The sequence below is a fragment of the Rattus rattus genome, chromosome 4 (genome assembly GCF_011064425.1).
Source record: "Rattus rattus isolate New Zealand chromosome 4, Rrattus_CSIRO_v1, whole genome shotgun sequence".
NCBI classification, from domain to species: domain Eukaryota; kingdom Metazoa; phylum Chordata; class Mammalia; order Rodentia; family Muridae; genus Rattus; species Rattus rattus.
In genome coordinates this window covers 164,111,339-164,138,146 of record NC_046157.1, presented here as the reverse complement: position 1 = coordinate 164,138,146, position 26,808 = coordinate 164,111,339, and the positions used below count along the sequence as shown (strand labels likewise).

Below are 26,808 nucleotides of genomic sequence, written 5' to 3'. Positions count from 1 at the left end.
TCCGCAGGGGTTAGGCTCGGCACACCCTGCAGACTTGTGTGGTCTTAGCTGCATCCTCTTTGCTTTCCTTCTTCCATTCCATAATGGCTTCTCTTCCTCTCTCAGCGGATGGGGTCAGCCTCTTAGCCCGGCCATCTGAAAGGAGTGCTGTGAGTGGGACAGACTAGGGCTGTCTCATTTGGAACATGGAAGACTCAGTTTAACTCTGCCCAGTAGTTCAGTGTGTTGGCTTTGGAGATGAGCCTGTTTTTGTTGCTCTACCCATGACTACCTTTGCTGTGTATATCTCTGAGATTCTTGGAAGGTTCAGGTACAGGGTACTTGTTCTACCCAAATGGTTAAGGAGGACCCCCCCTACCCACACTATGAGACCTGTTCTGTAGGTCTGACTCAGTCTCTGCACAGATCCCAGACGCACAGTTCCCTGACAAATTGTTTAACTCTAGATTGAAATTTGTGACTGACAAAGGTCTGTTTAGGGCTGCACTCTTCTGAGAAGAGCAGGCCCAGGCTCTACTTGTGAGGAGCAGTGCTGGACCTATGGGGATGTGGAGTATCTGGGATGAGGTGGCAATCTTTAGTTCTGGGGGTGACCAGAGCAGATGAGTGTGCTGTTAGGTAGGGACTTCATCTTGGATATGTTGACCTCAGGCATCTCTCATCTGCTTATGGGTAAAGTAGAAGCTGCTAACTTGGCTTGGGCTGTGTCCTGGGAAGCTCTGGCCCACCTGTCCTTGTCGTGGGGACCTCTGGTGGAGTGGGCAAATCTACATAGAGGGGAGGGTCCTACAACTCGGGTTTATTCTCAGTTTCTGTGGGGCGGCCCATCTGGGTTATACTGGGTGGTCCTCTGTTTACATGATCAGAAAGGTATATAATGAGAATTTTGTTTCTTGATTGCCTGAGAATTTTTATTAAAGCATTTCTAATACCATTAATATTAAGGGAGCTAAATTGAAAGAATAGATCAGCAATACAAATAAGCAGTTACTGTAATTGGGAAAATACTAATGATTTAATTTGCATATGTGGCAGAAGCATTTTTTTTTATGACTGCCTTGATAATAAAAGACAGGCTGAGTAGCACAAATGCAAGCAAATGAAGAAATCCATTAATTCTCCTATTCATTTAAAAAATGGTATTCCCGGCTTTTACAGTGACAGTTTAATAATTAGGGTGCCTAATTTTAATCTGTTCCGTGGGTGCACACCCTGCCTAGCTTGGGCAGCCAGCTGCCAGTGGTGGGATTCTGTGCTCAGGCTGAAAGAGCACAGGAAACTGGGGCCCTAGTATTGAAGCCACAGTGATACCCTTGGCAGTCTGATTGCCATTGATGTGGAGCGTGCTGTGGTTAGTGAGCCAGTCTTCATGCTGGACAACGTGTGGTGATTTGTAGTCCTCAGGGTTGAGTCTGTTGGTGGGTTCTCATCTCTAGGCGTTTTTTTGACCCATTCTTCCCCAAAGTGATGTGGATGTCTGGGTTGTCATAGCAAGCTGTGCTTGTGGCACTGGTGGGTTGAAGCCAGGCTGTTGAGCATCCGGCAGTACACAGGAAAGTCCCACTACTTAGCTACTTCCAAATGCGGCTAGTACTGGTCCAGAAGCCCTGATCGCAAAGGACACTGCAGTTGAGGAGCATGGGTCTGCTGAGCAGAGAGACTAAACCACTTGGGGACAGGTTACACACATCATGTCTAGTTTGGGAGTGAGGAAGTGAGGTCAAAGCTCTCATTTATATGCTTTGCATTTGGATGAAGTGTACCTTTATCCTTCCCTTTTCTGTTCTTTTTATTTCTGTCTTTTTAAGCTTTGAAGAATGGGTCTAGAGCCTCTAGAACTTAGTTTCTTAGCGGAGTGGTCAGATAGTCAGAGATAACAAAGAGGTGTATTTGTGTGGTAGTAACTACAGATGAAAGGAGACTGCTCAACTGTGGTGCATCTTTAGAATATGCAAAACAGTGCAGTGGAGTCCTTGGCTTTCCCTGACGCTCTCAGGCTGCACATTTCCATTGCAGGGAGGGAGAGAGGCCGGCAGGGGTGGCATATCACACTTGTTTCCTTCACTGTGACATGACATGCTTCTCCCATGTCCAGGTGACAGTTCGTTTCCATTGATCTTGTACACATCCTGAGGTGTGTGTTACGTGTTGACTACTGTCTGATACTGGTTGTCTTACCAGTAGCTGGTACATGAACGTGTCTTCGCCCTCTGCATCCTACTGGTTCATGAAATTGCCAGTCCCTGTGCACTGAGAAGTTTTCGTGAGTGTCTTTCCTTGTTCTCTGAAGTGGGATTTAGAGGCTAAGAGGGCAGGTAGCATGGCTCTGAAGGGAGGGGGTATGGAACAAAGCCACACAACCAAGTAATTTGGCAATTTATTAGATTTGTATGTGCACATGGCTTTTTAAAATTAAAAAGTGTGAAACTTGTCTCTAACCATTTGCAGGTATTCTGTTCAGTAGCATCAATTCCCAGTCGCAACCAACTGCAGAATAGTCTCAGATCTCAAACTGTATGTGCTGTGGTAGGGTTGAAAGGTGGGTGACTTTTATAAAATGCATGTTAGTTCCATGGCGAACAAACATTTGCTCATTCCAAAAAACCCAAACAAACAGAAACCCCAAACAACAGCAGCAAAATCCGATGGACTGAGACCAGTGTTTGTCCGTGGTGTGTATTGTACAAGTAGTGTGACAGACACTCTAAGAGGTAGTCATAGTGGGAGGATGTGATGTGTAACAGTAGTTTATATTTCATATTTAGCATTAATGATACATGACATACTGTATAATTGCAAAGTCCGCTTCGGTGTCTGCTTGTGTGCACTGAGTCTCCACCTGTATGACTGACTGGAGACTTTCGGGTACTAAGACCCATGGGTCACCGCAGAGCTTGCACCTCTTCTCAGTTACTGCTTGTAAACGTGGTCCAAACCTCCAAACCTGCTTAGGCTGTCTGCCTTCTTTCTCTATGTGACTCAAACTCAGCTCTTGGCCTTGGCGCTCAGTGGTCAGAGGTTGTCCTCTCCTGGCTCATGCCTTCCTTTTTCATACCTGTCTTGGTCTAGCAGGGAATCGGTGCTGGTCCTAGGGAGTGGATCAGTGATGCCTTACTGTACTCCTGACTGAAGCCTGTGGTCTACATTGTCTTCTCCCTGCAGTTTCCATGTAGCCTGGACCTGAGGAATTGGCCTGCAGTTGTCCGGCATCCTCAGGGCCCCTGGGCATGCCAGATCGTATCCACTGACACCATTATTGCTTTTTCTCTGTGATGACCTGTGATGAAGCAGGTGCTGTTAGCTGGTCCCTAGGAGTCTTGGAGTTCCCAGTGCAGAGAACCATCACATGGCCCTGGAGATTCAGAGCCCGGGTCAGGGCCCACCCCAGCTGAGCCTAGCTCAGCCAGGTACTCTGTGGGACTTTTGGGGGATGGTACCCAGGTGGTGTGAAGATAAGAATGAGGGTTCCAGGCCATGAACTGGGAGGGCCACTAACCCAGAAGACCATAGACACAATCCTGGAGCAGGTGGTTTGAAGGCCAGGGTTCTAGCACCCCTCCAGGGATTCAGCTTTCTTGAACAGCGGTGATCTTATCTGGAGGACTAAGCTAGAACTACCTGTTGCAGAAGAGGTGAGCAGCTGGTAACCTCATGGGCAGGTGGGAGCTGAATGCATACACCTGCTCAGGTAGTATTTGAGCTCTAATTTATTAATCACCAGCCTTAAGTGTCACCATGACTTTCTTAGTCTCTGGCAGGAGCGTGCTCATGAGCAGGCTCCCACACATATACCGGTCTGTAGTGGGGCCATGTTAAGTCCTTCTTTTTCCAGGCTTGTCCTAAACTACTCTCATGCACCCTTGTATCCTTTAAATGATGTCGCAGTTAACCGCTCCTCATCTCTAGAGATTCCCGCCTCCTAGATTTAGCTCCTCTAATTTGTCCAGGGGAAGGATAGGCCTCTCTTCCACTCCTTGCACACTTCCACTGTGGAGTTCATGGCTCTTGGCACTTCCCATCCCCGTCCCATCCCCGTGACTGTGGAGATTCCCTTGTGTGATGAGCGTGTTGGTGCAGCTCTCCCCTCCTGGGGAATGAAAGCATGAACAGTGCGAATGGGGAGCTTGGGAGCTGGGTGCAGCTAGAGAGGTCTGCAGAGTTTGTTTCTGAAAGACTTTTGTGTCAGAGGCAGAATCATTTCAGCAAGAATAATACACACGTACCCTCACTGGGGTGAAAGGAATACACACAGACGGAGCCTTAGAATAGCTGTCCTGAGTAGGCAGCTCAAGAGAAGGGAGCTAAGGACATGGCTCTCTAGCTGTGCCTCTCAGTGGAGTAGTCTTTTGGCACTCTCCAGGAATGTGTGTGCAGCATGGAGACAGTCTGCTGCGTGCACACCATTATTTGACTGTTCCTTAGCCTCTTTGTCCCCCATTCACAGTCCCTGTCTTGGAGTCCATTACTTCATTCCTATCTCTGTACTCTTGTCTCCTTTTCTAATGTGCCTTCGGTGTTCTTTTCTGCCCCTGACTGTGGTATCTGCTGGGTGCTGTCTTCCAGCAACACGGGTCCTGGAGCTGTCACACACAGCAGTGCCAGTGCTTTTCTGTGGCCAAGTTAGGAGAAGGTGCAACTACACGGGCCCAGCCTGGTCCAGGTCTGTGTCCTGGCTGCAGGCCAAGGGGGCACTGGCTCACATAGGTCTGCTAAGGAAAGAGACAGAGGGACAATTCTGGTATACTTTCCCTAGGATGAGTACTATCATCTGACACTGAGCCTTCTCTTCATCGGAAAACAAGACATTTTGCTGTCATAGAATGTTCATTTAAAATGAAAGGCCTTGTGATGGTGACAGACACCAGGCAGTTGAGGTGGCGTGTAAAGGCAGCATCCTTTCTCTAGTCTCAACACAGGAGGAAGTCAGGTAGCACCATACCTCTGTCTACTGGGTGGGCCTCTTTCCTGGCCATGCTCGTGGGCAGGTCTGTGACGTCCCTGATGAATCATGTACCTTTTCCTCTCTGTATATGATTCCTGCCCTAGTAAGACTCTCTGCCAGTTCTGTCCCTTATCAGATGGCAACAGCAGAATGAAGGACATTGGACTGATCGGGGTATGGCCCTGTGTGGTTTGTGGGCTCTCCAGTAGAGACAGAGCAGGGACTGAGTTGCTCTCCCTTACTCAGGGAAGGGAGTGCACTGAGGGGGTGTGCAGCTCTCAGCAGAAGGCAGCCTTAGGTCCCAAACCTCATGGGAATTTGAGTAGGTGCCTGGAGGGTGTTAGTTGCTAATGCTGCACACATAGGGATTTTGTATTGATTGACTGTTCGCTTGATGTAGGGACATGGCATTTTAGTTAGCAGGTGGCATTGGGACCATGGTGGCCATGCTGTCCTTGTTGTATCTAAATCATTCTCCTTCAGCACACAGAAGCCAGTACATAGGCATACTGGCTATGAGTCACTGGCGGGAACCCCAGTAGCACACTTCGTGTGCTTGCTTTTTGGTGTCTTGTTTTAATATTTCTCTGATTTTTGAGTCTTGTTTTCTGTTATTTGAAGAGTATATTTCCCACCTCCTCTTATTGTTGTCGTCATCACCCCCCCACCATCATCATCTTCATCTCCATCTTCATCATCACAGTCATTCCATTTTAGCAGCTGTCTTCCTTGCTCTCCTTTCTTTGGGATTTTTGTTGATGCCTTGTGGCTGACGATGTTGACACCCAGCCTAGTTTTGGGTTTCCTTGAGATGTTGTTCTGGTCTTTGTGTACACAGTCTAGGAACACTGTCAAGTCAGTCATTGTCCCCAGCATCTTGCTTCTCTGGCATGCCCCCCCCCCCCATTATCTTGTCTTAGTATTACTATTTTTTGCTTGGTCATTTTATTGGATGACAATGTAGTGGGTAGTTTTTGTTACACAGCTTTAAGTTCTCGAGTTGCAGGCATGCCACCTGCCCAGGATTTAGCTCAGATCCGCTGACACACACACACACACACACACACACACACACACACACACACACACACACCTTAGTTGCCCAATTATCTTTATTCTTAACTCAACACCTCTAAGTCTTTCCTCAACTTAGTTGTCGGTTACCTTCTGTGAAGCCACTTTCGGCTGCCCTTCCTTCCGTGGGCCGCTTTCCCTTTCCGCCTACATTTTAGAGGATCTCCTGAGTCTGTGCCTTCTCTCTCTCTCTTCCAAGTATCTTGATCTCCTCTCTCTACCCTCTCCTCTACTGTGGGAGCTGAAAGTCCCACTTCTTTCTTTCTGCCCAGTCATTGGCCACTGGCATCTTAATTGATATATCAAAACCCAGTTGGGGGCAAGGAACTTTAGCGTCTGTAAATACAGATTCCCAATTAAATCAAAGCCTGAGAACCACTCCTCTACAACTTAGTGGTAAATTGTCTGTTCACATAAATCCAAGATGGATTCAAGTTCACACTTAAGTCACTGTCCCCACCTGGGCAGGGGGCATCTCCAGAGACGTTTGGGCTTTGTCCTCATCCATTCAGATCCTGTAAGCTGCCCCAGATACCTCTGTTGGCATAGTAAAATTCCACTTGAGAGCAGTCAACATATCCTTAAACAACTCAACTTGGAGATGAAAGTTTTGGAAAATGTTTGGCCAATAGGAATCATACTTATGCAGTCTTACAAATGAGAGGTTGGATCCTGAATGAGTGAACTTCAAGCGAGGGCAGCTCAGGAGGGAGCAGGCTGCTGACATGCAGACACTCTAGGACCCTGACAGGAACAGAGGAGGGTACTTTATGTGCAGGTTGGTAGAAGAGAGAGAACCAGCACCTGTTTTACAAGGGACCCTGGCAAAAACTATCTCCTGCCCTTGTTGGAGTGTGAATGTGCAGGTTCATTCAACCCCAAGCTCCACTGTGACCCACTGATGTGTAACCAGGGTACGAGCCTCTCCACTCTCCCCATCTCCAGGCACATTGCCCTGATTGTAGGGCAGTTGGAGGGTAATCTGTGGCTAGGCCCATGGTTTAAGGCACAGTGGCTACCTGCTGTGAGCTTGTGGATTTCAAAGAAGAGACGCCCACAGGATGAGGCTGCCTGTTGAGCTGTGGTGAGAAAAGAGAAACAGGTGATCTCATGCCTCTTGTGTGCCTGGCTGTCCTCACGCATCTGGAAAGTGCCACAGTACCCTGGAGAAGGCTAAGCACAGAAGCACAAAAACCAGAATGGATTTCCCACCCCCTGAAAAGGCTCTGGGGTCTTGGAAGCTCCAGAGTGTTCTGAGACCTGCTGCTCACATGGTGTCTGTGTGGTTGGTGATGGGAATGCATCGTCACTGTTTTCTATCTGTGACACTAAGCCAGGCTTCTGTGCAGGTGGTTGGTACTGCCCCAAGTTACTAGTTCTGAGTACCTGCTTCTCTAGCAGGGCAGCACTGTGTTTGCTAGTCCTTTGAAGTGAGCATCATTGTGACTTCTGTTGTGTGATCAAACACAGTAGCCAAGGCAAGTTATGGAAGAAAGAGTTGATTTTGGCTTACAGTTCCAGAGGGATAAGAGTCCATCACAGGGGGGAGGTTTAGCAGCAAGTAGCCGGCGTGGCAGCAGGAAAGGAAAGTTGAGAATTAACACATCCAACTGCATGCACAAAGCAGAGAGCAACCTGGACATTGCACAGTTCTTTTAATGTCAAAGTTTGTTCCAAATGACATACGTCCTCCATCACTGCTGCACTGCGTAAACCTCCCCAACAGTGCCATCAGCAGCTGGAGACTAAGTGTTCAAACGCCTGAGACTGTGGGGGAGAGTCTCGTTCAAACCCAGGTGAGGCTTTGAAGCCTCTTGGGATGCTGTGTGGGCCATTGGTAAGTCTTAAGTTTTCTTTGGGTGTTAAAGCCATCTGCCTGGGACTTGCTGACCATGTTGTTGTTGTTGCAGTTGCAGTTTGGTATTAAATTATCCATAGGACCCTGTGCTAAAAAAATCTCAGCTTCCCTAAAATTTTTCTCTAAAATCATTCCATTTTTCAGGTGAAGGAAACAAGTATCATTTTATCTGAATGTTTGAACCAGTTGGGCCTTTTTGTTTTTACCAAGAAGTTTATACATGTTGCAGGCCATGGGCCAGAATGTGGATCTTCTTCATTCGTAGCCCCAGTGTAGAGTAGCAGTAACGAGACAGGGCCATGGGGCTTTTGCAAAGGAAGTATGACAGGCCCTGGGGATGCTGACAGGGCCTGCTGCCCATTGCTCATCAACATAGCCTTCAGCATCTGATCCCTGCACACTGAGAGAATCATGCCCTTATAGAGGTATAAACCTCCCCTCCCTCCCTCCCCCCTCCCCTCCTCCCTCCCCTCCCTCCCCTCCCTCCCTCCTCCCCTCCCTCCCTCCCTCCCCCCTCCCTCCCTCCCTTTTTCAAGACAGGGCTTCTCTGTAGTCCTGTCTCCCTGAACTTGTTTTTATGCACCAGGCTGGTCTTGAACTCAGAGACCTGCCTGCCTCTGCCTCCTGAGTGCTGGATCAAAGGCGTCACCACTGCCACCCACCTGTGTAGTCTCTTTTAGCTTGTTCAGACTCGGCTTGTAGATTTGTGAAGTACTTCATATTTTATTCCTGTTAGAACACAGTGAAAGGGGATTTTATTACTTTCAAGTATGGAGTCTATTATGAAAGTAAACTATAAATTTGTCCCAACAAATTATGGGGAAAAAATCTGTAGTCTTTCAGTGTGTGAGCCATCTATCATAAAATGACATGTTTATAAGACATAATTGCCAAACCTTACAGCTCATATTTTATTTGCTGAGGACAAGAGGGCGTACTAAAATGCTTACTGTAAAGTAAGAGAAATCACAGTAAGCACTTCATTTTTTCTTACAATTTATTTAAATTTTAATAAAATTTAGATTAAGGTAAGCATTTAATCAAAGCATTGATAGCATTTTATATGCATTTATTCTTTTTGACCATCCTGACTTCAGTCTGCCTTGTTATCTAGGTAGCTCTTTTTTGTAAGGTTTGTTTCAGGGAGAATGGCAGACTTCTTGTGCACATGGAGATTGTAGGAAGGTAGTAGCAAGCACTGTACAGTCAGCCATTTATCTGTGAGCTAGAGAGCCAGGTCAAAGGCACACACTGACAAGACAGGCAAGTGGGTATTGTTTTGGACTTCCAAGACAAAAGACGGTCTTGGAAGAACTGAGCCCCATCTCCCAACCTTTCATGGGGTTCCGTCTGTGTGAGAACATGACAGCTTGTTTGGATCGTACGTTCCAGGCTTTGCCCTTGTGTGCCTTCACATAGATGGGGGCACTTATCAGTTCTTCACGTTCTTCCTCCTCTTTCCTTGAGATCCTACATTGCTCTCCGGGTTGTCCCAGGACTAAAGAGCAACATTATCCCTTTACAAGTCTTATATTTATGCCATTTTCTGGGTGAACCATGTGTGTCTGCCTGCTTCTGCTTAGCGCTGCGAAAGTGTGCTCTTTCTGTGGCTATGTGAAGGTACGGTTTTATTCTCACTGCATAGTATTCTAGAATCTAGTTTTGGGCTATCAGAATATGCTGATAGGTCCTTGGTTTTTAATTTATGTTTTTTAGCTGGAGTCTCATGTAGCTTCCAAGTTACCATGTAGCGCTGAGGGGCTTCTGGTCTTCTTGCTTCTACCTCTGCAGTGCTCGGATTACAGGTCTGCCGTCATACCCAGTTTATATAGTGCTGGAGATCAAATCTGCTGCTGTATTCATGCTATGCTAGGCTAGCAGCTAGTCAGCCGAGCTACATCCCTGTTCGTTCTTCCCTGTCGTCTTCATGGGCAGGACTAGAGAACAGGGTGGCTGTGTCCTGGAAGGGCATTAGTGGGCAGATCGAGGACATATCATCAGGGTTTGTGTGTGCACTATTTCCTGTCACCCAGGGATCTGTTTCCTGGGTGCTTGGGCCCTTCACACTTCGTGAGAGCTCTGGTTTTACCATGACTCACTAATGTAGGTACTTCTTTGCGTAGACATTTTAGACATTTTGTCCTGTTGTTGTTTTAATTGTTATTTTCCTGTTGTGATAGATGTAGAGCACCTGTTTGTGTTGACTGACTGCTTACAAACCTCTTTATAAATTCCTGTTCTTACCTTTTGCCCACCCCCCCCTTAAATATGGGGTTGTCAGCTCTTGAGGTTTATAGGGATTGCTTTTGAGTTTTGGGTGTCAGTCTCTTGTTGAATGTCCTGCGACAGGCTGCTTCTGCCATGTTGCTGTCTTTTCTCTCTTCTGCTGAGTCTGGATAAATTGAAAATTTTCATTTTTTTCTTTTTCTTTTCTTTCTTTATTTTTTTCTCATTTATTTACTTATCTTGCTTTATGGTCCATAGAGATTTCTCTGACTATATGAAAATACTGGTCTTTGTGATCTTTTGGACTGGATCTGTAATCCATCTCCTGTTTTCATGAAGTATTGCTAGACAGGTTATGACCTAATCATATTTCAAAAAGACGGAAACATTGGGATTTAGGGTGGGATCTTGGCTATTATCAGATGACCTTGCTTGTATTGGTTTCATTCTAGAATATTATGTTCCTTGGCTTGTCCGAACATTTAAATGTCAGCTTTATAATAAATCAATATATTAACTTTTTATGGTGATTGCCTTGACTACCAATTAATTGGGGAACATCGATGTCTGAACCATTGTTCAGATGGTCTTTGAATTTATATACATAGACTATTCTATTATTTAAATCTTTTAATTTTACTTATATATAATTTTATATTTTCTAGTACAAGTTTTACATCTTTTTCATATTAGCCCTGGATATTTGCTGGTGGTGTCATAAATGTTACCTTTTCTCGGTGTTATTTTTATTGGTCCTTGGTGTGTGCCCTCTGACTTCTCAGATTTGACTTAATGTAGACATTTTAATAGTTCTTTGTTGACTGTTATGGGTTTTCTCTGCACATGGTGTGAATGGCGATCTCACCCTTCCAGTTCTTCTCATGTCTTGCTGCTCTGGTGAGGGTTTCAAGATGGCATCGTTTGGCCCTGAGGAGAGTAGCATGCCCTTCCTCCTGCTCAGGCCTGCTAGACTCCACACTCTGGTCACTCTTGCTGTCTGCTGCTCCTCCTCTGTCCACTGGGTGTGGTAAGGGACAGAACATACCCTCTTTTTGGTAGCTTCATAAAGATTTTTTAAGAGAAATTCTCCTAGAGATTTATAGGATTTATGTGATTTTTGCTGATTGTACTTTTTTTTTTTTTTTTTTTTAACTTCATTTAAGTCAAGCCAACTAGGATTTCAGAATTTCCAAGTTGCAGGAGGTAACCTGGTAACCCCAGCACACTAAGCCACAGTGTCACTTATTCTGTATGAAGCCAGAGTAGAAACAGAAAGATATGTCTTTGTCGAAGTTCGTGTCTAGTGTCAGGCTGTACTTAGGATGGCCATGCCTGTTGTTGTCCTGAAGGTGCTTATGAATGAGAATTACTCATCATCGCTGGCTCTTACCGACTTGGTCTTTCATTTGTGTGGTGCCTGGAGCGCCCTGAGCCAATGGGCCTGCACACTCACTGTCTTCTGACCTACCTTGGTCTGTCTGGTCCCGCAGATCTGTGCCAAATGGCTTTTGGACCTGGCTCCTCAGTCTTCTCCTTTCAAGTCATCCTCAGTGCCCCATCCCCCTGCCCCATCATTTGCAGTGGCACTGGGGACTGACTGTCTTTTGGCTAAGCAGGAACTCCAGAGGCTGGTGTGTGACTTAATGGAAGCAATCCCCAGCTAGCTTGAGCTGTCCCAGCAGCCTGTTAGCACCCCATCAGATTCTGCCCTGATCAGGACCATGGGCTCCATCTCTGTCAGGGAGGGCGAGCCCTTTCAAAAGCTCTTTGTTTGTAACAGAACTCCAGTTACATGGTGCTGAGGCTAATTTTCACCATGCCTTTGGCAGTACATCAGAAAACAACAGCAACAATGACAACCTTAGGGCAGCAGACAGTGATAACGGGGGTACGGATGAAGCTGCATGCAACAGTTCACAGGCAGATTTCAGGCATCACAGTGTATGGAAAGGAGATGGAGATGGAGCAGGAATGGCAGCCTGTCCTTGACTGTTGCAGTTGTTGAGCTGTTGCCTTGGGTTTGCTGCTGTTTGCGTTGCTCTGTATTTGTGTCTGATTCCACAACATAAGAGCTTTTCTTTAGCAGAAGCCTATGTGGAAACTACAAGAATCTTAAATTTAAAATTACCTTTATAGATATTTTTCCTACTGAATCTGTTTGTTTGTTTATTGAGAAGGGGTCACACTGTGTAGCTCAGGCTGGCCTGGAACTGGCTCTGCAGACCAGACTGTCCTTGAACTCATGGAGCTCTCCCTCCTAAATGCTGGGATTGAAGGAAAGCACTGCTGGGATCAGCCATGTATTCTTACTTCTTACTCTACACATACGAGAAAGATAAGCTGTTTAGACCCATCAGAATGGCATGGAAGCCAGCTCTCCTACAGAGAAAGAGGCGCAGCCACGCCTTAAAGTGATGCATGGACAGCTCTGGAGAGGGGTGGGGAGACAGAACGCTGAGAAGAGAAGCACAGTGGAGAGTGGATGCTTGTCCACTCATGAGCATGTTTGTCATGTGTAGAACTTTTGAAACTACTTCTGAGTGTATGAGAACGCAACCAGGAAGTGCATTGTACATTGTAGGAGCCCGATTTCTCACTGTTGGAGAAAGGCATTAAATATGAGGAAAAGGTGACTGGCCAAAACCTTGCAGTGATTGGCTTGGGACCTGAGGGGTCAACACTGACTTGATGTAAACAAATGCTTGACAAAAAAGATGGAAACTTGTCAGTAAAGCACATGTGGCCAACTTAATGGAGTTCCAGGATACAGAGCTGAAGCCAGAGTAAGCAAGTGTTGGATTATTAGCATGCAGCCCAGAGGAATATGCACCCATCTCCACTAATGGATGACCAAATGCAAAGATGAGAGTCCCCTGCACTGAATTGTAGCTAACAGATACATAAGAGAAGGAAGCCAAGTGCCTTCATCAGTCATACCCTACAATGGCAGGAGTTTCAGATGTGTCCCTCTGAGGGATCTGGGACCCAGAGGATGTACCCTGCTGTGAGCCTGTCCTCTCACCCAGCTAACATTTAGGCCCTTCAAGGTGTTTGTTAATTTCATTCCAGTTCTCGGCATAAAGCAACCTGTGATACTCTCCTTTGTCCTTTTCCTGTCTGTCATTCCCTTGCTCTTCTTCATATCGTGAATTCAGTTTTCATCCTCATCAGTCTGGCTGAACTTTGGCCAGTCATGCTCACTTCTCTGTTGCCCTCCTTTGCTTCTGTCCCTAGAAGGGGCTCCTTGGAGTCCAGGCCTGAGGCCCCAGTCTTCCCCTTCAGCCTCCTGAATGTCTGGGTTACAGGAGTGCTCCACCACCTTAATTTTATGTTTTAAATTGAACTGATTTCTACTCTTTGCTCTTGCCTTTTTGTTGTTTATTTGGAGTTTACTTTGTTTTTGTTTTAATTTCTTTTTAAATATTTATTTTATTTATATGAGTACATTGTAACTGTCTTCAGACACACCAGAAGAGGGCATCAGACCCCATTACAGATGGTTGTGAGCCATCATGTGGTTGCTGGGAATTGAACTAAGGACCTCTGGAAGAGCAGTCAGCCCTCCTAACGGCTGAGCTGTCTCTGCAGCCCTTGTTTTAATTTCTTAAAGTGAAGCCTACCAACACTGTAACAAGACTGTCTTTTCTAACACCCTCTGGGCATTGCTTATCTTGATATCTTGTGTATCCATTTTTATTCACTGCAAAGTGCCTTCTAATTTTCCTCATTTGTGAGATGTTGCTGTTTGAGCCAGGGTTCCATGTAGCCCAGACTCCTTATGTGTTGAGGATGACCTTGAACTGCTGATTCTCCTGCCTCCACGTATCAATGGACTTATCAGCTGGGACTGCAGCTGTGTGCACTGAAGAGCATTATTTAGTTTACAAATGCTTTGGCTTCCCTCCTCTCCCCTGCCTTCCCTCTCCTCCCTCTCTTCCTCTCTTCCTCTCTGTCTCTCTCTGTCTCTCTCTGTCTCTGTCTCTCTCTGTCTCTCTGTCTCTCTGTCTCTGTCTCTCTCTCTCTCTCTCTCTCTCCCTCCCTCTCTTCCTCTCTGTCTCTCTCTGTCTCTCTCTGTCTCTGTCTCTGTCTCTCTCTCTGTCTCTCTCCCTCCCCCCCTCCCCCCCTCCCTCCCCCTCCCTCTCCCCCCCCCTCTCTCTCTCTCTTTCTCTTTTTTCTTTCTTTCTAGACAGGGTTCTGCTATTTAGCCCTACCTGTCCTGGAACTCACTCTGTAGACCATATTGGTCTCAAACTCCGTGATCCACCTCCCTCTGCCAAGTGCTGAAATTAAGGGGTGCATTACCACTACTTGCCAAATTTTTGGCTTTTACAGATAACTTTCTACCTTAATTCTGTTTTAGTAAAATAGGTTTATTTAGTTTTTGACTTGTGGCCTTTTAAGCTTAATGGTACTTTGTTTTATGGGCCTGAAGGTGTCTTTCTTAGTGCCTACTCTGTGTGGTAAAGGACAATGAAAAAAGTGCACCTGCTGTTTTTGACAGTGTTGTGTAAATGTCACTGAGTCATGTTTGTGTGTGTGTGTGTGTGTGTGTGTGTGTGTGTGTGTGTGTGTGTATGTGTGTGTGTTTTCTACTCTGCTAGTTTTCTGTTTGCTGTTGTGCCAGTCCCTGAGAACAAGCATGGAGCTCTCAGCTGTAATGGTAGATGTGCCCATTTCCTTCATGCTTTTCTTAGTTTTGCTTCTCGTGGGAAACATGGTTTTTATTTACTCTTCAACTGACTGATCTCTCTGCCATTAGGAACTGGGCCTCTCGTCTTGTGTGATAACTTGATTCTAAAGTTTATTTGGCTAGATGCTAATGTCACCTTCACAGCTTGCTCTTGTTTAATGTTTGTGTGTTGGTTTCTTTTGTCACTGTTGTAAACAAATGCTTGACAGAGACAAGCGAGAGCCTAGGATTTCTGAGGGTTCAGTTGATCGTGGTGGGGAGGGTATGGTAGAGCAGAGCAAGTCAAGTCCTAGTGGGCTAGGAGGTAGAGAAAGATGGGTTGCTGGTGTTGGGCTGGCGATTCCATTCCTCTCATTCTCTGGGCCCGGCCCCTCAGCTTATGGGGTGGTGCTTTTACTGAGTGCTTGGCTGCTCACAGGAAGGCCTCACAGACAAGACACACTAGGGAAGTTCCTCATCATCTCTTGAGTGGTTCTGAATGGAGTCAGTTGGATAGTGGAGCATAATCTACAGGGTTTGTGTGATGGATCTTTCCCCATCTGTAGTTTATTTGTAATTTCACAGCTAGGTGCAACTCTGGGAAAGAATATATTGTGTAGTTTTGCCGTCACTGACATTGCATAAGTATTACATAGGCTGAGATGACCACCACAATGTCACACAATCATCCTCTTCAATGGGATCACTGCTGTATTTGCTGTATGTGGTCTGTTGGTGACTTGAAAGTCATTATGTGGCATGTGCCTATACTAAAAATGTGTTCTTATAGGTAGCACATTGCCTCTGTTGCTTGACAAACGCTGATGTTACATAAATAAGTGACCATCTCTGTCTCTAGACGGTTTCCAGTCCCACCTCATGGTGGTTCTTTCTATCTGGTATAAAAGAAAACACTCTATTAGCACATCTGACAAGCGCTACCCTTAGTGGAGACAATTTGACAAGGTCATCAAGGTACAGGTGAGAGTAGGCTCAGTTGTTTGTGATTCCCAAATTTAGAAGCATTTTCTCTTCATACTGTTATTTAAATTGTTGTCACAGTTTTAAAATCTTATAGTTCTGCATTATTAGACTTTTCGGTTAGGACTATTGAGGGTCTTTTTTGAGCTGTGGTAATGTTTTCCTTTTATTGTGCATTTCCGTAGTGTATTGCTGATGAACCTCATCCTTCCCCTATGCCCTGATATTTTAGTTTTCATTTTTGGCAAGTGTGTGTCTTCCCAGAACATTGTATTGTGCCACAACAAAAACTCCTGGGTTCTGTTACAAGAAGGGGCTCATCTCCATCAGTGCTTCTTAGACAGCTTGCTGGAAGCCTTGGGTGGGAGCTGCATTCCTGGGAAGCTGACATATACCCTGTAGGAAGGGACAGTGGCTTGGGCGGCCCTTTGGTCTGGGGGCTGTCCTGTGAAGGTTGTCCTATCAGGGTAAATGTAGCAGACTTCATCCAGGCCTGCCAGTAGGTGTTCCAGAACCCTAGGAGGCCACCTCAGAACACGGTGCCTGGGTTAGAAGAAGAAAGCTTTTTAGAAGTTTGGCTAGAATGGTCATCAGGAAAAGGGTGAGGCTACATCAAGGCTCACAAGTGCAGTAGTGGAGAGCTGACTGTTTAAAGCTGACTTAATGGCATTAGGACCACAATGAAGAATACTGATTGCACTGGCTGGTGTTGTGTGTCAACTTGATACAAGCTAGAGTCGTCAGAGAGAAAGGAGCCTCAGTTGAGGAAATGCCTCCATGAGATCTAACTGTAAGGCATTTTCTCAGCTAGTGATCCAGCCCAGTATGGGTGGTGCCATCCTTGGGCTGGTGGTCCTGGGTTCTATAAAAACAAGTCATGAGGAGCAAGCCAGTGAGCAGCACCCTCCATGGCCTCTGCATCAGCTCCTGCCTCAGGTTCCTGCCCTGCTTGAGTTCCTATCCTGACTTCCTTTGATGACGTATTATGATCTGGGAGTATAAGCCAAATAAATCCTTTTCTCCCCAACTTGCTTTTTGGTCATGGTGTTTTGCTACAACCATAAAAACCTGACTAAGACAATGATACTTTGGAAGATCTCATCAGTCATGTGCAGAATGTACCAGAGAGGCTGCCTGGGAATGCAGAATAAACAACAGATGTGTCTGAGGCAAGAGGGGTAGGATCTATGGCGAGAGTCCAGCCAGCAGTATAGAATCTCTCAAGAAGCCAGAATGAATTGAATAAAAATAATCAAAAGTGACTGAGCATTCTTCCAGAGCAGGAAGAGGGAGGCACATTCAAAGGGTCTTGCTGTGAGCAAAATCAATCAAGAGACACGCAGTGGCACATTGTCTGACAATATTTTTAAGTTTCCAGGCTAAGAAAAGACAAAGTAGCATGTAGGCAGAAGAAAATGAGAGGCAGCTATCCCGAGCCCCAGACGTTACATAGACAGGAACTCTGGAGGGTGGCGTTAGGATATTCCATGGTGCCAAGGAAACAGTGTTCCAGGGCGGATGGTTGTGTCCTGAGACAAGCTGTGTGCATGATGGATGCAGAGTTGCACGAGAGTCACAGGGTTTGCAGGATTGTGCCACCTGCATTCCTTTCAGGGAGTGGTGTCCTGACCGAGAGCAGTACAGGTTCCGGATCTGAGGATAAAAGTTGTGGTGTCATTGGGTGCAGATCAGTTGACATAAAGGCGAGGGCCACAGAGTTGCAGGTAATAGCGTAAAGCTGGAAACTACCTTGAACAACCCACCATTCCAGAGCAGCCTTTGACATGGCTGTCTGATTAGTTGCAAGTGGCTGGGGAATATAGTGCACTTGCTTAAATAAAGCAGTTTAGGCTGTGATGGTGGCGGATGCCTTTAATCCCAGCACTCGAGGCAGGCCAGTCTCTTTGAGTTCAGGACCAGCTTGGTGTAAATTATGAGACAGTCTCAAAAAAAGAAAAAACGACAAAAGAACTCATCACATTCTTAGAGATGAAATAGATACCTCAGTAGGCACTGGAGCCGCAGTCAGTCAGGTAGTCCTGGAGTGACGTGGGCTTGTCTGAAGTGACTGCGTCATGGAAACTGGAGAATCTATTCAACCCATGGGTCTCATATTATCAGGGCTTTTGATGGTGCCTTGAAACCTGCAGTCTTCCAAAACCTTGTGTAGGTCAGGGAATCCTCCAAAAGATTTACCAAGTGATGCAGAGTGACCTTGGAGAGCGGCTGCCCTGGGTAGGATGTTATCTGGTTCTATGGGTAAAAGGCATAGAAAGATGACAACAGGGGAGATCTGAGTTTGAATGTTGCTAAGCACCTGCCTCTTTGGAAGGGCTACCCTAGGTAGCTTCAAGATCTTCTGCATGGTTATGCATTCCTTAAAAACCTGGAAAAGTGTAGTTATAAAGTTGGGCACATGGGGGATAATTTATGGCACTCAAATTGGGGAGCAGAATTTGGACTCAATTTTATGGTGGCAGCTGTGTGCGGAGAAGTCTGGGTGGGCACTTCTCAATGAGAAGGGAGGGCAGGGCACTGGGATTCATTCCTGTGTATTTCAGCAAGTGTAGTGCAGCTTGGGATATCCACGTCACTGGCAGGATTCTGCTAAACTACTTCCTCCCAAAAGCTGATGGTGGGGAAGTTTCTGGAAGGGTGGTTGATATCTCTAAATCAGACTTTCAACTGAGGTTGATTTTGGCCCCCCTGAGACACTTCTGACTATCTTGATGGGGGATGCTGCTGGCATCTTGTTGGGCAGAGGTCAGGGACACTGCTGGCTATCTTGTCATGAGTGTAACAGCTCTACAGCCCAGCCACTAGGTCACTGTTCTATGATGTCAGCAGGGCAGCAGTGAAGAGGAACACTGGTGACAGATGTTTTGTTTTTTCCTCACGTGATTTACAAAAAACTTCAGTGGTTTGTGTTGCAAAATGGCTTAGTATGAATTGCCTTTTCCAATTCCTGGGCTTGTAAAGAAAGAGTAGAGTGAAAACCAGAGCCTATTTCCTTTGTCAGGCATGGTGGTGTTCACATCCCAACTGAGGGCTCCTTTCTTCTTTGACGGTGCAGGTTCATCTCTGCAAGGCCAGGTGACAACTTCTGCTCTTCTTGTGGATTACTTGGTTTACAAGACGCTGCCAGTGGGACTTCGAGTTTGCGCAGCTGGGACTCGGGCCTCCTCAGTTTTGTACCTGCATGTTCGCGTGGGAATTTGGAGCGTGTTGGAGCCACTGTTTACCTGGACATCTTGAGCCATTTCGAACTTAAGGCACTGACGCTGCTAGCAATGAGCTCCCAAAGCCATCCAGGTAAGGCCTGCACCTCCCTTCAGTTATGAGCATTCTTTTCTACAGATGTGTTGCTGCTGTCCCTGCAGCCTGCTTGTTCTGTTTCAGATTTTACTTTCCTGTGGCAGTTGCTGTAGGTTTGCAGCATCAGCAAGCGCTCAGTATCTGTGCGTTCTTGTCTTTTGGTTCAAGGGGCTGATGTAGAGCTCCCAGGGATTCAGAGGATGCCCTGGCTTTGTCTGCCCGACCCAATGGCAGGGAGTTGCTTTGATGCCAGGAAAAAGACTTGTTTTTGAGTAGGCTATGGATAATACGTAACTTGCAGAGCGAGAGTCTTGTCAGGGTAAGTGAGGAACAGTGCTGCTGTGATGACCCTGGGTGGGATGGAACCTTGGTTCTACACAGCCTTTCCAGTGTCCGTGGTTTGCTTTCTTTGGTGCCATGTTAAGCATTTCACATGCCTTTCTGCTTGTCAACAGCCTATTTGGAACTGCTGGGACAAAGGACTCATACAAGGTCACAGAGCCAGAAGGGTAGAGCAGATTAGAGACTGCATGCTTGGGCCTTAGCAAATACATATGGGACTTGGCCTTAGAAAGTAGCAACGCATGAACCAGGTTAAACGTCGGGAGCCCTGCCTGGCCCACCTTAAGGTGAGGGTCTCCTGTAGAACCCTTGGCTGTTTTGGGCTACTTCTGGTGCATTGTGTAATCGCTAAGGCTTTAGGTGTAGGAACTGTCTTGAGCACACAGGAGGCTGGACAGATGCTAGGATGGAGCTTGAGGAATTGTCAGCCTGCTTGCCTGCCTCTGAGCCTGTTCCATTGGGGCAGAGGTTTCGGGTCTAGGCCATTTCCTCTAGGACTGCCTGAAACAGTGGTCACACATACTTCTCTGGGGCATCATTGCTTAATCTGAGAGTTTCAGAAGGCAGAGTTCTAGGGTTTATTTATTGATTTAGATGTTCATGTATTGATTGTTGTAAAGAATTGGTTTATGGTTGATTGCAGGGAAAGTTAAGCTGTGTAGACTGAAATGTTTACAGTAGATACTGATGATGTAGTTATGTCCTCCTCTGCAGTGAGATGGACACGTGTGTCTTCCCCATGACAACATGCAGAGACACTGGGCCCATATCTGTATGTGAAGTCGTGTGGTAGAGATTTTCTGTTAGTGTAGTGTGAATATTTTTGATGCCAGTGTGCACATAAGCCTAACATTCCTCTGACAGTTTGTGTGCCATTGTGATTAAGGCAGTGTTCATGACAGCTCCATGTTGACATTGCCCAGTTACTATAATATATCATGAACAGTACTACAAGTCTCCTCTCCTCTGATAACTTCTGAGATGCTAAAGCTGGGCCATCAGACACACAGGTTTAAAATGTCTTCAGGGTGTCTGTGAAACAGAATGTTGTCTGACTGAACTTCGTAATTGCAGTGTGTAAGGAGGCATAGTTTCTTACCTTTTCACCACTTCGGTGCTTGGAAGAAACTGTTTTATTTCTGCTAGCATGCTGGAAAAAATGACTATGTTCTTTTGCTTTTTAAATGGTGCACATTCTCTGTGACCTGACACAGATGCAGTCAGATCTCGTGCATGCTACCCAGGCATTTAAGGAAAGCATGTTCTCATTATTATGTTGTTGGTCTGAAGAAGTCTGCAAGTATATCTTAGTACCGTATTTAAAATTCTCCCACATGCGAGACCTAGTTATGTTCAGGAATATCTGTACCTTCTCTCTACATGTTACATATCTATTAACTCAGTTGAGTTTTTAGGTCAGGATGACCTCTACTCTTTGCTTGATTTCTGAGAAAAGTATAATTTTCTATTATAGTTAAAATTTTGGTATAGTCTTTTAACATTATTAATCATTTTTCCTCTATATATTTCAATATTTTCCTCTAGTGCTTAATGAAAAATTAATGACTATTCTTTTGGTTAATGAGGTCTCTTACCAGAGCACATTGTTTATTTTGTTCTGTAAAATACTTGCCTGTTTTTGGATAATGGGTCTTGTCCTATCTACTTATCTTTGAGTTTTCCCAGCCATCTTCTTCAAGCTTTAACCTCATAAATGGGGACAGCTGGATTCTGACTTTTCTCCCCCAGCTTTTTTGCCCTTTGCATGGGAAATTTTACTCATTATTCTGTCTATCTGTCTGTCTTTTTCTCTGTCTGTCTGTCTCTCCGTCCCTACCTTCCTGCTTTCTTTGCTTTGTTGAGTATCAGACTTGGGGCTCCTTGCATATCAGGCAAATGCTCCACTACTGAGCTGCACCCCTATCCCCTCTGCTTGTTTCTGTCTTTGAGCTACTGGGTGGCTCTTTCCCTCATGTCAAGTTGTGCGTCTCTGTGTCTTCTTGCAGGGGATCAGATAGAGCTGCCTTGGGCTGAGACCATTCTTTTCCCCAGAATGCTTGCATTAACTGTGGCTGGGCTGCTTGTTCAGGGCTTGGAGCTTGCTGATACTCCTGCCTCTCCAGCCCTCTCTGGTCTTCTACAGATTGTGTTCTACAGCCATATAACAGGTGCCTTCCACATGGCTTACCACAGTTCTGAATGGCTGAGAGAGAAGCTGGCTGTGTGCCTAGGCCATAGGTCCTTCCTGGTGACACTTGCTTGATGGCCCTGTGGTTTCAGATGAGTCCTCTGGGCTTTTCCTTTTGTTAGACATTGCTTTGAATCCTCCTACAGTTTATTTATATTTTGAATTTAGTGGATTTCAGGAAGAGAATGAATAGACAATAAACTAATTCATTGATTCTTTTTTAATAGTGGGGAGTTTTAATATATTGGGGGTTTGAGTCTTGCGCAGGTTAATTATAGCATATACCACAGAGCTCCCCAACTTTCCGCTTGCTGTCTGGAACAGAAAACTTCTGACTGTGCTGGGACAAAGCTAGGGAACCAGGATAGTCATGTTGTTCCTTGTCACTAACTCTTAGTTATCTGTCTTCCTTCCTCTGTGACCCCAGTGTCTTCCCTCTGGCCCCATGCCCTTGCCTGCCTGGCTTACTCTTGCCTGCTCCTGTGTGGCCTGGCGCAGTGCTGGTGGCACATCAGGCCCTGGTGGAGCTCTGTGGCCTTTGGGTCCTCTCACATTGGCAGGGCAGCTTGGCTTTGGCCTGGTGATGAAGTGGCCTTTTTATTTGCTGTGTATAACTCCTCTCTCCTCTGTTTTCCTTTAAACTCCCTGTGGTGCTGGGTGAGGCTTGCGTTATGATTTTATTGCTCTTCTTTCTGGACTTTGCTAGAGCCAGGCCCTGGCTCTCTGACGTAAAAGCCTCCTAACTGTTGGGATTTATTGCTCTAAATAACTGTTTCCAGTACCGTGAGCAGCCGGAGGAAAGGGCTTGGGCTGGTTCAGCTTGTGAGGACTGTGGAAAGAGGCTCTGAATGGTATTACTGGTCTCATCCTGCACTGAAGCCCTCACTGTTGAGATGTGCCCAGTCAGGCTGTGGTGAACTCAGCTTTTAGACCTCTGCCTGTGAGGCAGGTCCCCTGTAAATAACAGTGGGAGGACAGATGGGTCCGCTGGAAGAACAAGCAGCCATTCTTTCTTTCCTGTCCCCCTTCCCTTCCAATAATTGCTCTGTCCTTCTTGGTGCTAAAGAACACCTAATATTGATAACTGGCTGGCTACTAGGAGACCCTCATCTGACATGACACTGTATCTCCAGTGTATTTGAACTTCCTTGTGTAAGATCTCTGCTTAGAGAAAATAGGTATCCTGTAGGAGGCGTCTGTGCCGACCTAGCTGATGGCCTCGGGCAGGAAGCCAGTCAGAGCCAGGATCCTTCTCTCTATTTTTCTATCTATCTCTGGATCTCTGTGAGAGGCTTGGTTAGTGTCGGGTTACAAATAAAGTAACTACTTTGAGGGAAGCATGTGCAATCCAAGATTAGTGCTTTAATTTGGCCATTCTGTGGTTTAATAATATTCTGTCTGAAACATCACATAGAAGGAGCTGAAGGCTGTGTCAACATAACATAATGACCAAGGTTGTTCTCTGGGCCTAGGCTGAGTTGAGATCTTCCAGCTCCTGTGCTCTAAGTCCTCACTCCCCACCTAACCCAACCGCCACTGTGAAGTTCTGGTTGGCCAGGATCTAACTTTGTAGACCAGACTGGCCTTGAGTTCACAGGAATTTATCTGCTTCTTGCTTCTGAGTGCTGAGATTAAAGGTGCATGCCTGGTCCTAGCCTTCATTTGTATGGTCTTGAGTCTTGCTTATTTTAACCAGTTTGGTTGTCAAGGTTATTATATGGTAATGAAAATATTAAATGGTAGTGAAATTGTATCATAAAGGAATGTTTTTATAACCTTTACACTAGGCTCTGCAGTGTGTATGTTTCAGGGATAGTGCCCAGTAGGGTAGAGAATGAATTTTGTGGGCTGTGGTGCATACAGATGTAGATTCTGGGCTGCTGTTAACAAGTGAGTTGCAGAGTCTGAATGAGGCTTGATGTAAGAGACACTATAGACCATGCTAATGTCAGACAGGTATGTAACTCTAGCCAGCAGAAGGCTTAGGAGTGTCAGTAAGGAGATAGCTTTGTGTAGCATAGCCAGCCAGAGAGGAGCAGCTTCATGCAGATCTGGGAGGGAACAGGAAGGGTACATGAGGTAGCCACTCTGAGGTTGTGGACAGTGGGGGGGGGCAAGACTGAGCTTGTCAAGTGGAGAAGTGACTGTTTCCTTTGTGCAGACATCAGGTTCTCTGGAGAAGGACGTGAGATACCTCAGACAATGGGCCAGAGTTGAGTGGGAATGTGTTAATCCTGGGAGTGCTTCAGTCTGCTTTCGGAAGGAAAGGCTTCAGAATGCGTCGTGTATTTCGTGCTGCCTCCTGCCCAGCTCCTAGCACACGCATCTAGCTGGCATCTTCCCAGCCACCACCCCACTAGCACGCACAGCTCTCAAGTTGTCACCACCCTGGCTTCTCCATGCCGTGATTATCTGGGATCTTAATCAGTCAAGATTTGTTCTGGAAATCATGTAGACATAAGGACTTATTTTTCAACCTATTTTTTTTTTTTCAATCTTCAAATTGTGTTTTGTCTTTTAAAAATCACGAATACTCTGTCACTGGGAAGAGCTCAGAATATTCACTGTCAATGGTGTGCTGATGGTTTGTTTTGGCAATTTTCTGAAAATTCTTACACAGTTTGGGGAGCATTTGCATTTGTGTCCTTCTTTCAAAGCCCCCATTGTAGAAATGCAAATTTCTGAGTTCTGAGATGTTGAATGTTAGATGATTAATGATATTGAAATTTAAGAATGAACTCCTGGTATGTATTTGACACAGAAAACTCAATACTCACATCATTAGGAACCATTGAGCACAGCTTGGTGCTGGAACAGAAAGGCCATGATTGCAGTGCCTGGCAGTGGGGGCAGGTCGTATGTGGACAGGTGTGCAGATGGATGCCGCCTCCAGAGCTGCTCTGTGCACGGCCCAAAGCTGCTCAGCTAAAGAACTGGGTCTGTTTAACCGTAGGTGTTTAAAGCTTAGAGTGATCATAAATCAGCATTGATTACTTGCTTACTCCAAGTCAGACACTGCTGTGCTTTTGAGGGACCAAAATGAATAGCAAGTTCGTTCCGAGTTGTGCTTTCCAGTCATTACATGTGTGAGGCACGATAACCTTGTGAAGTGAGCTGGAGCGCCACCGATCCATTGTGTGGGTGAGAAAGCATATTGCCTGCCATCAAATAACTGCCTCAGTTGAGGTGGGACAGTGCTTCCCAGGCCAGCCAGGACCTGGAGTTCATCACCCACATGCTTCTCTGGACAGCAGAGCTCTGGGCGCTTTGGGCTCAGATAAGTCATCTTCACATGCGCGTGGCTTCAGACCAAGCAGGCAGGGATTGACATTTGGGAGTTGCAGGCACCTTGGGAATGGAGTGATTTTTGCCATGAGAAGGAATGGGCAGATCATAGAAGCTCCCAGAAGAGCTGCATGCATTTAATGAAGATGTTCCTCTTAGAAGGCCTGCATTGGCTAAGTCTGAAGAGCAGGTATGATGCTTGCTGCCTGGGGCATATGGCCTGGTAGAGAGGCAATGCTCAGTATGGAGGGACAGAGTTGGGCCTGCTGTTGCAATCTGTGTTGCCATGATCTTGTCATCTAGATAAAGAGGCTCTGTGTGACCTCACTGCCCGATGTTACCCTCCTCTGCTGCACAGTGTTACCTGAGCCATCCTAGAACTTCTGGTGTTTGCACCATGTGGACTGCATTTTAGGTACGGTTCAGATCTTCTCCGAGCTCTCTTTGCTGGTCCTGGAATGCTGAGCTGGAGGGACCTGAGTGGTGCCTGGTGAACCGTGTTAACTTGGGGATCTGGGGGAAACTTGGTGCTTCACCTCAGTACCTCTCTGCTTATTTTCTGAGAACAAAAGAAACGGACACTTTGAGAAAACTGTAATGATCAAAAGAGAAATGAAGTGAGACAGTAGCTCACACTCTGCTTTCATCAAGGGCTCTGAGCCCTGCTCAGTGCTTCAGCCTTTCCTAACTTGTGCTGTTGCCGTGTACTTGGAAAAGAAATCTACTTGTAGGTGATGTTTGTGTGTCTTATACATAAAGTCTGTGGCTAATTTACATATTTCTAAAAGTCACATCAGTTAGCATTTGTAAAGAACTGTGAAGTTGGTTAGAGTATCTTGGTGTTCTTGTTTAGTGGTTATAAGCAGGATGAATTGGTTTCCATACAGTGACATTCGCACAAGACCCAAATCAGCTCTGACTCTGTATTCCCTTTAGATGGTGGGATTGGTTGTTGTCCAGTCTTGTCAGCCCTTGATGACCGAGATTGGAATGGGCAGGTATGTGTTCATGTATGTGTGAGTGCATGTGTGTGTGTGCACATGCATGCGAGTGCATGTCAAGGCCTGGATGAACCTTGTGTCATCCTCAGGAGCTGCCTACCTTGTTTTTGACACAAGGTCTCACTGAGACCTGAGGCTTGCTGGTAAGGCACCCTTGGTCCTGCCTGGGCAGGGATTCTCAGGGATCCTCTGTCTCCACTTCCCCAGTGCTGATTGCAGATTTATGTCAGTGCGACCTGCTTTTTACATGGCTGTAGGAGATGAACTCAGTCCTCATGCTTGCACTGTAGGGGCTTTGCTGACTGAGTTCTTCCCCAGCTCTGGTTTTGTTTCTTAGGACTACTCCTTGTATTCTGGTGGTTTAGGTGCAGTGTCTCTCTTCCTTCCTGCTGCTGAAATAAAACCCCTTTGGTGATATGACTTAGTTTACAGAAACTTGCGGTGCATTTCTGGAGGCTGGAAGGCTACGATCAGGATGCCAGTGACCGTCTGTTGAGGGCTTCCCTGGCCTCTGCATCGTCCCACCCTGCTGCATTTTTTTGTGATGGCACCAGGAGCCCCTCCGTAGTGAAGGGTACTCAGTGCGCCCAGGGTCATTCTCACACTTATCTCTTCCCTGTGGCTCGCTTCTTATTGCTGCTACACTGGGTGGAGAACAGCAACATTTAGACCTTCCCAGAAGGTGTTAAAGCCTCCCCTGGAAAAACTGCAGGCCCAACTCTGATTAGTTTGCACTCACAGCTGGTGTGTTCCTCTTGCATTCTCCCAGGAACTCTCTTGGAGAAAGTGGACTTTAATTAGAGCCCTGCTTCTCAGTGGCTTGTTTGCTCAAAACCTCACTATTGGCAGTACTGGTGTTTGGAGAAAACTGGGGTCACAATTTCTAATGCACATAGTCTTTAAGAGCAAGCCAGACTACTTTTAAGA

The 26,808-nt window shown here is 46.1% G+C and overlaps 1 protein-coding gene across 6 annotated transcripts in view; it reads left to right on the top strand.

The window, feature by feature from the left end:
• Hdac4 (histone deacetylase 4) overlaps positions 1-26,808 on the top strand; it is a 248,115-nt gene that overhangs the window by 13,946 nt on the left and 207,361 nt on the right. For all 6 annotated transcript variants that reach the window (XM_032901651.1, XM_032901653.1, XM_032901650.1 and 3 more), the window contains exon 2: positions 18,824-19,062. In XM_032901651.1, the coding sequence (XP_032757542.1) occupies positions 19,041-19,062 (22 nt within the window). In that variant the 5' untranslated portion in view covers positions 18,824-19,040. The remainder of the gene's footprint in view (positions 1-18,823; positions 19,063-26,808) is intronic.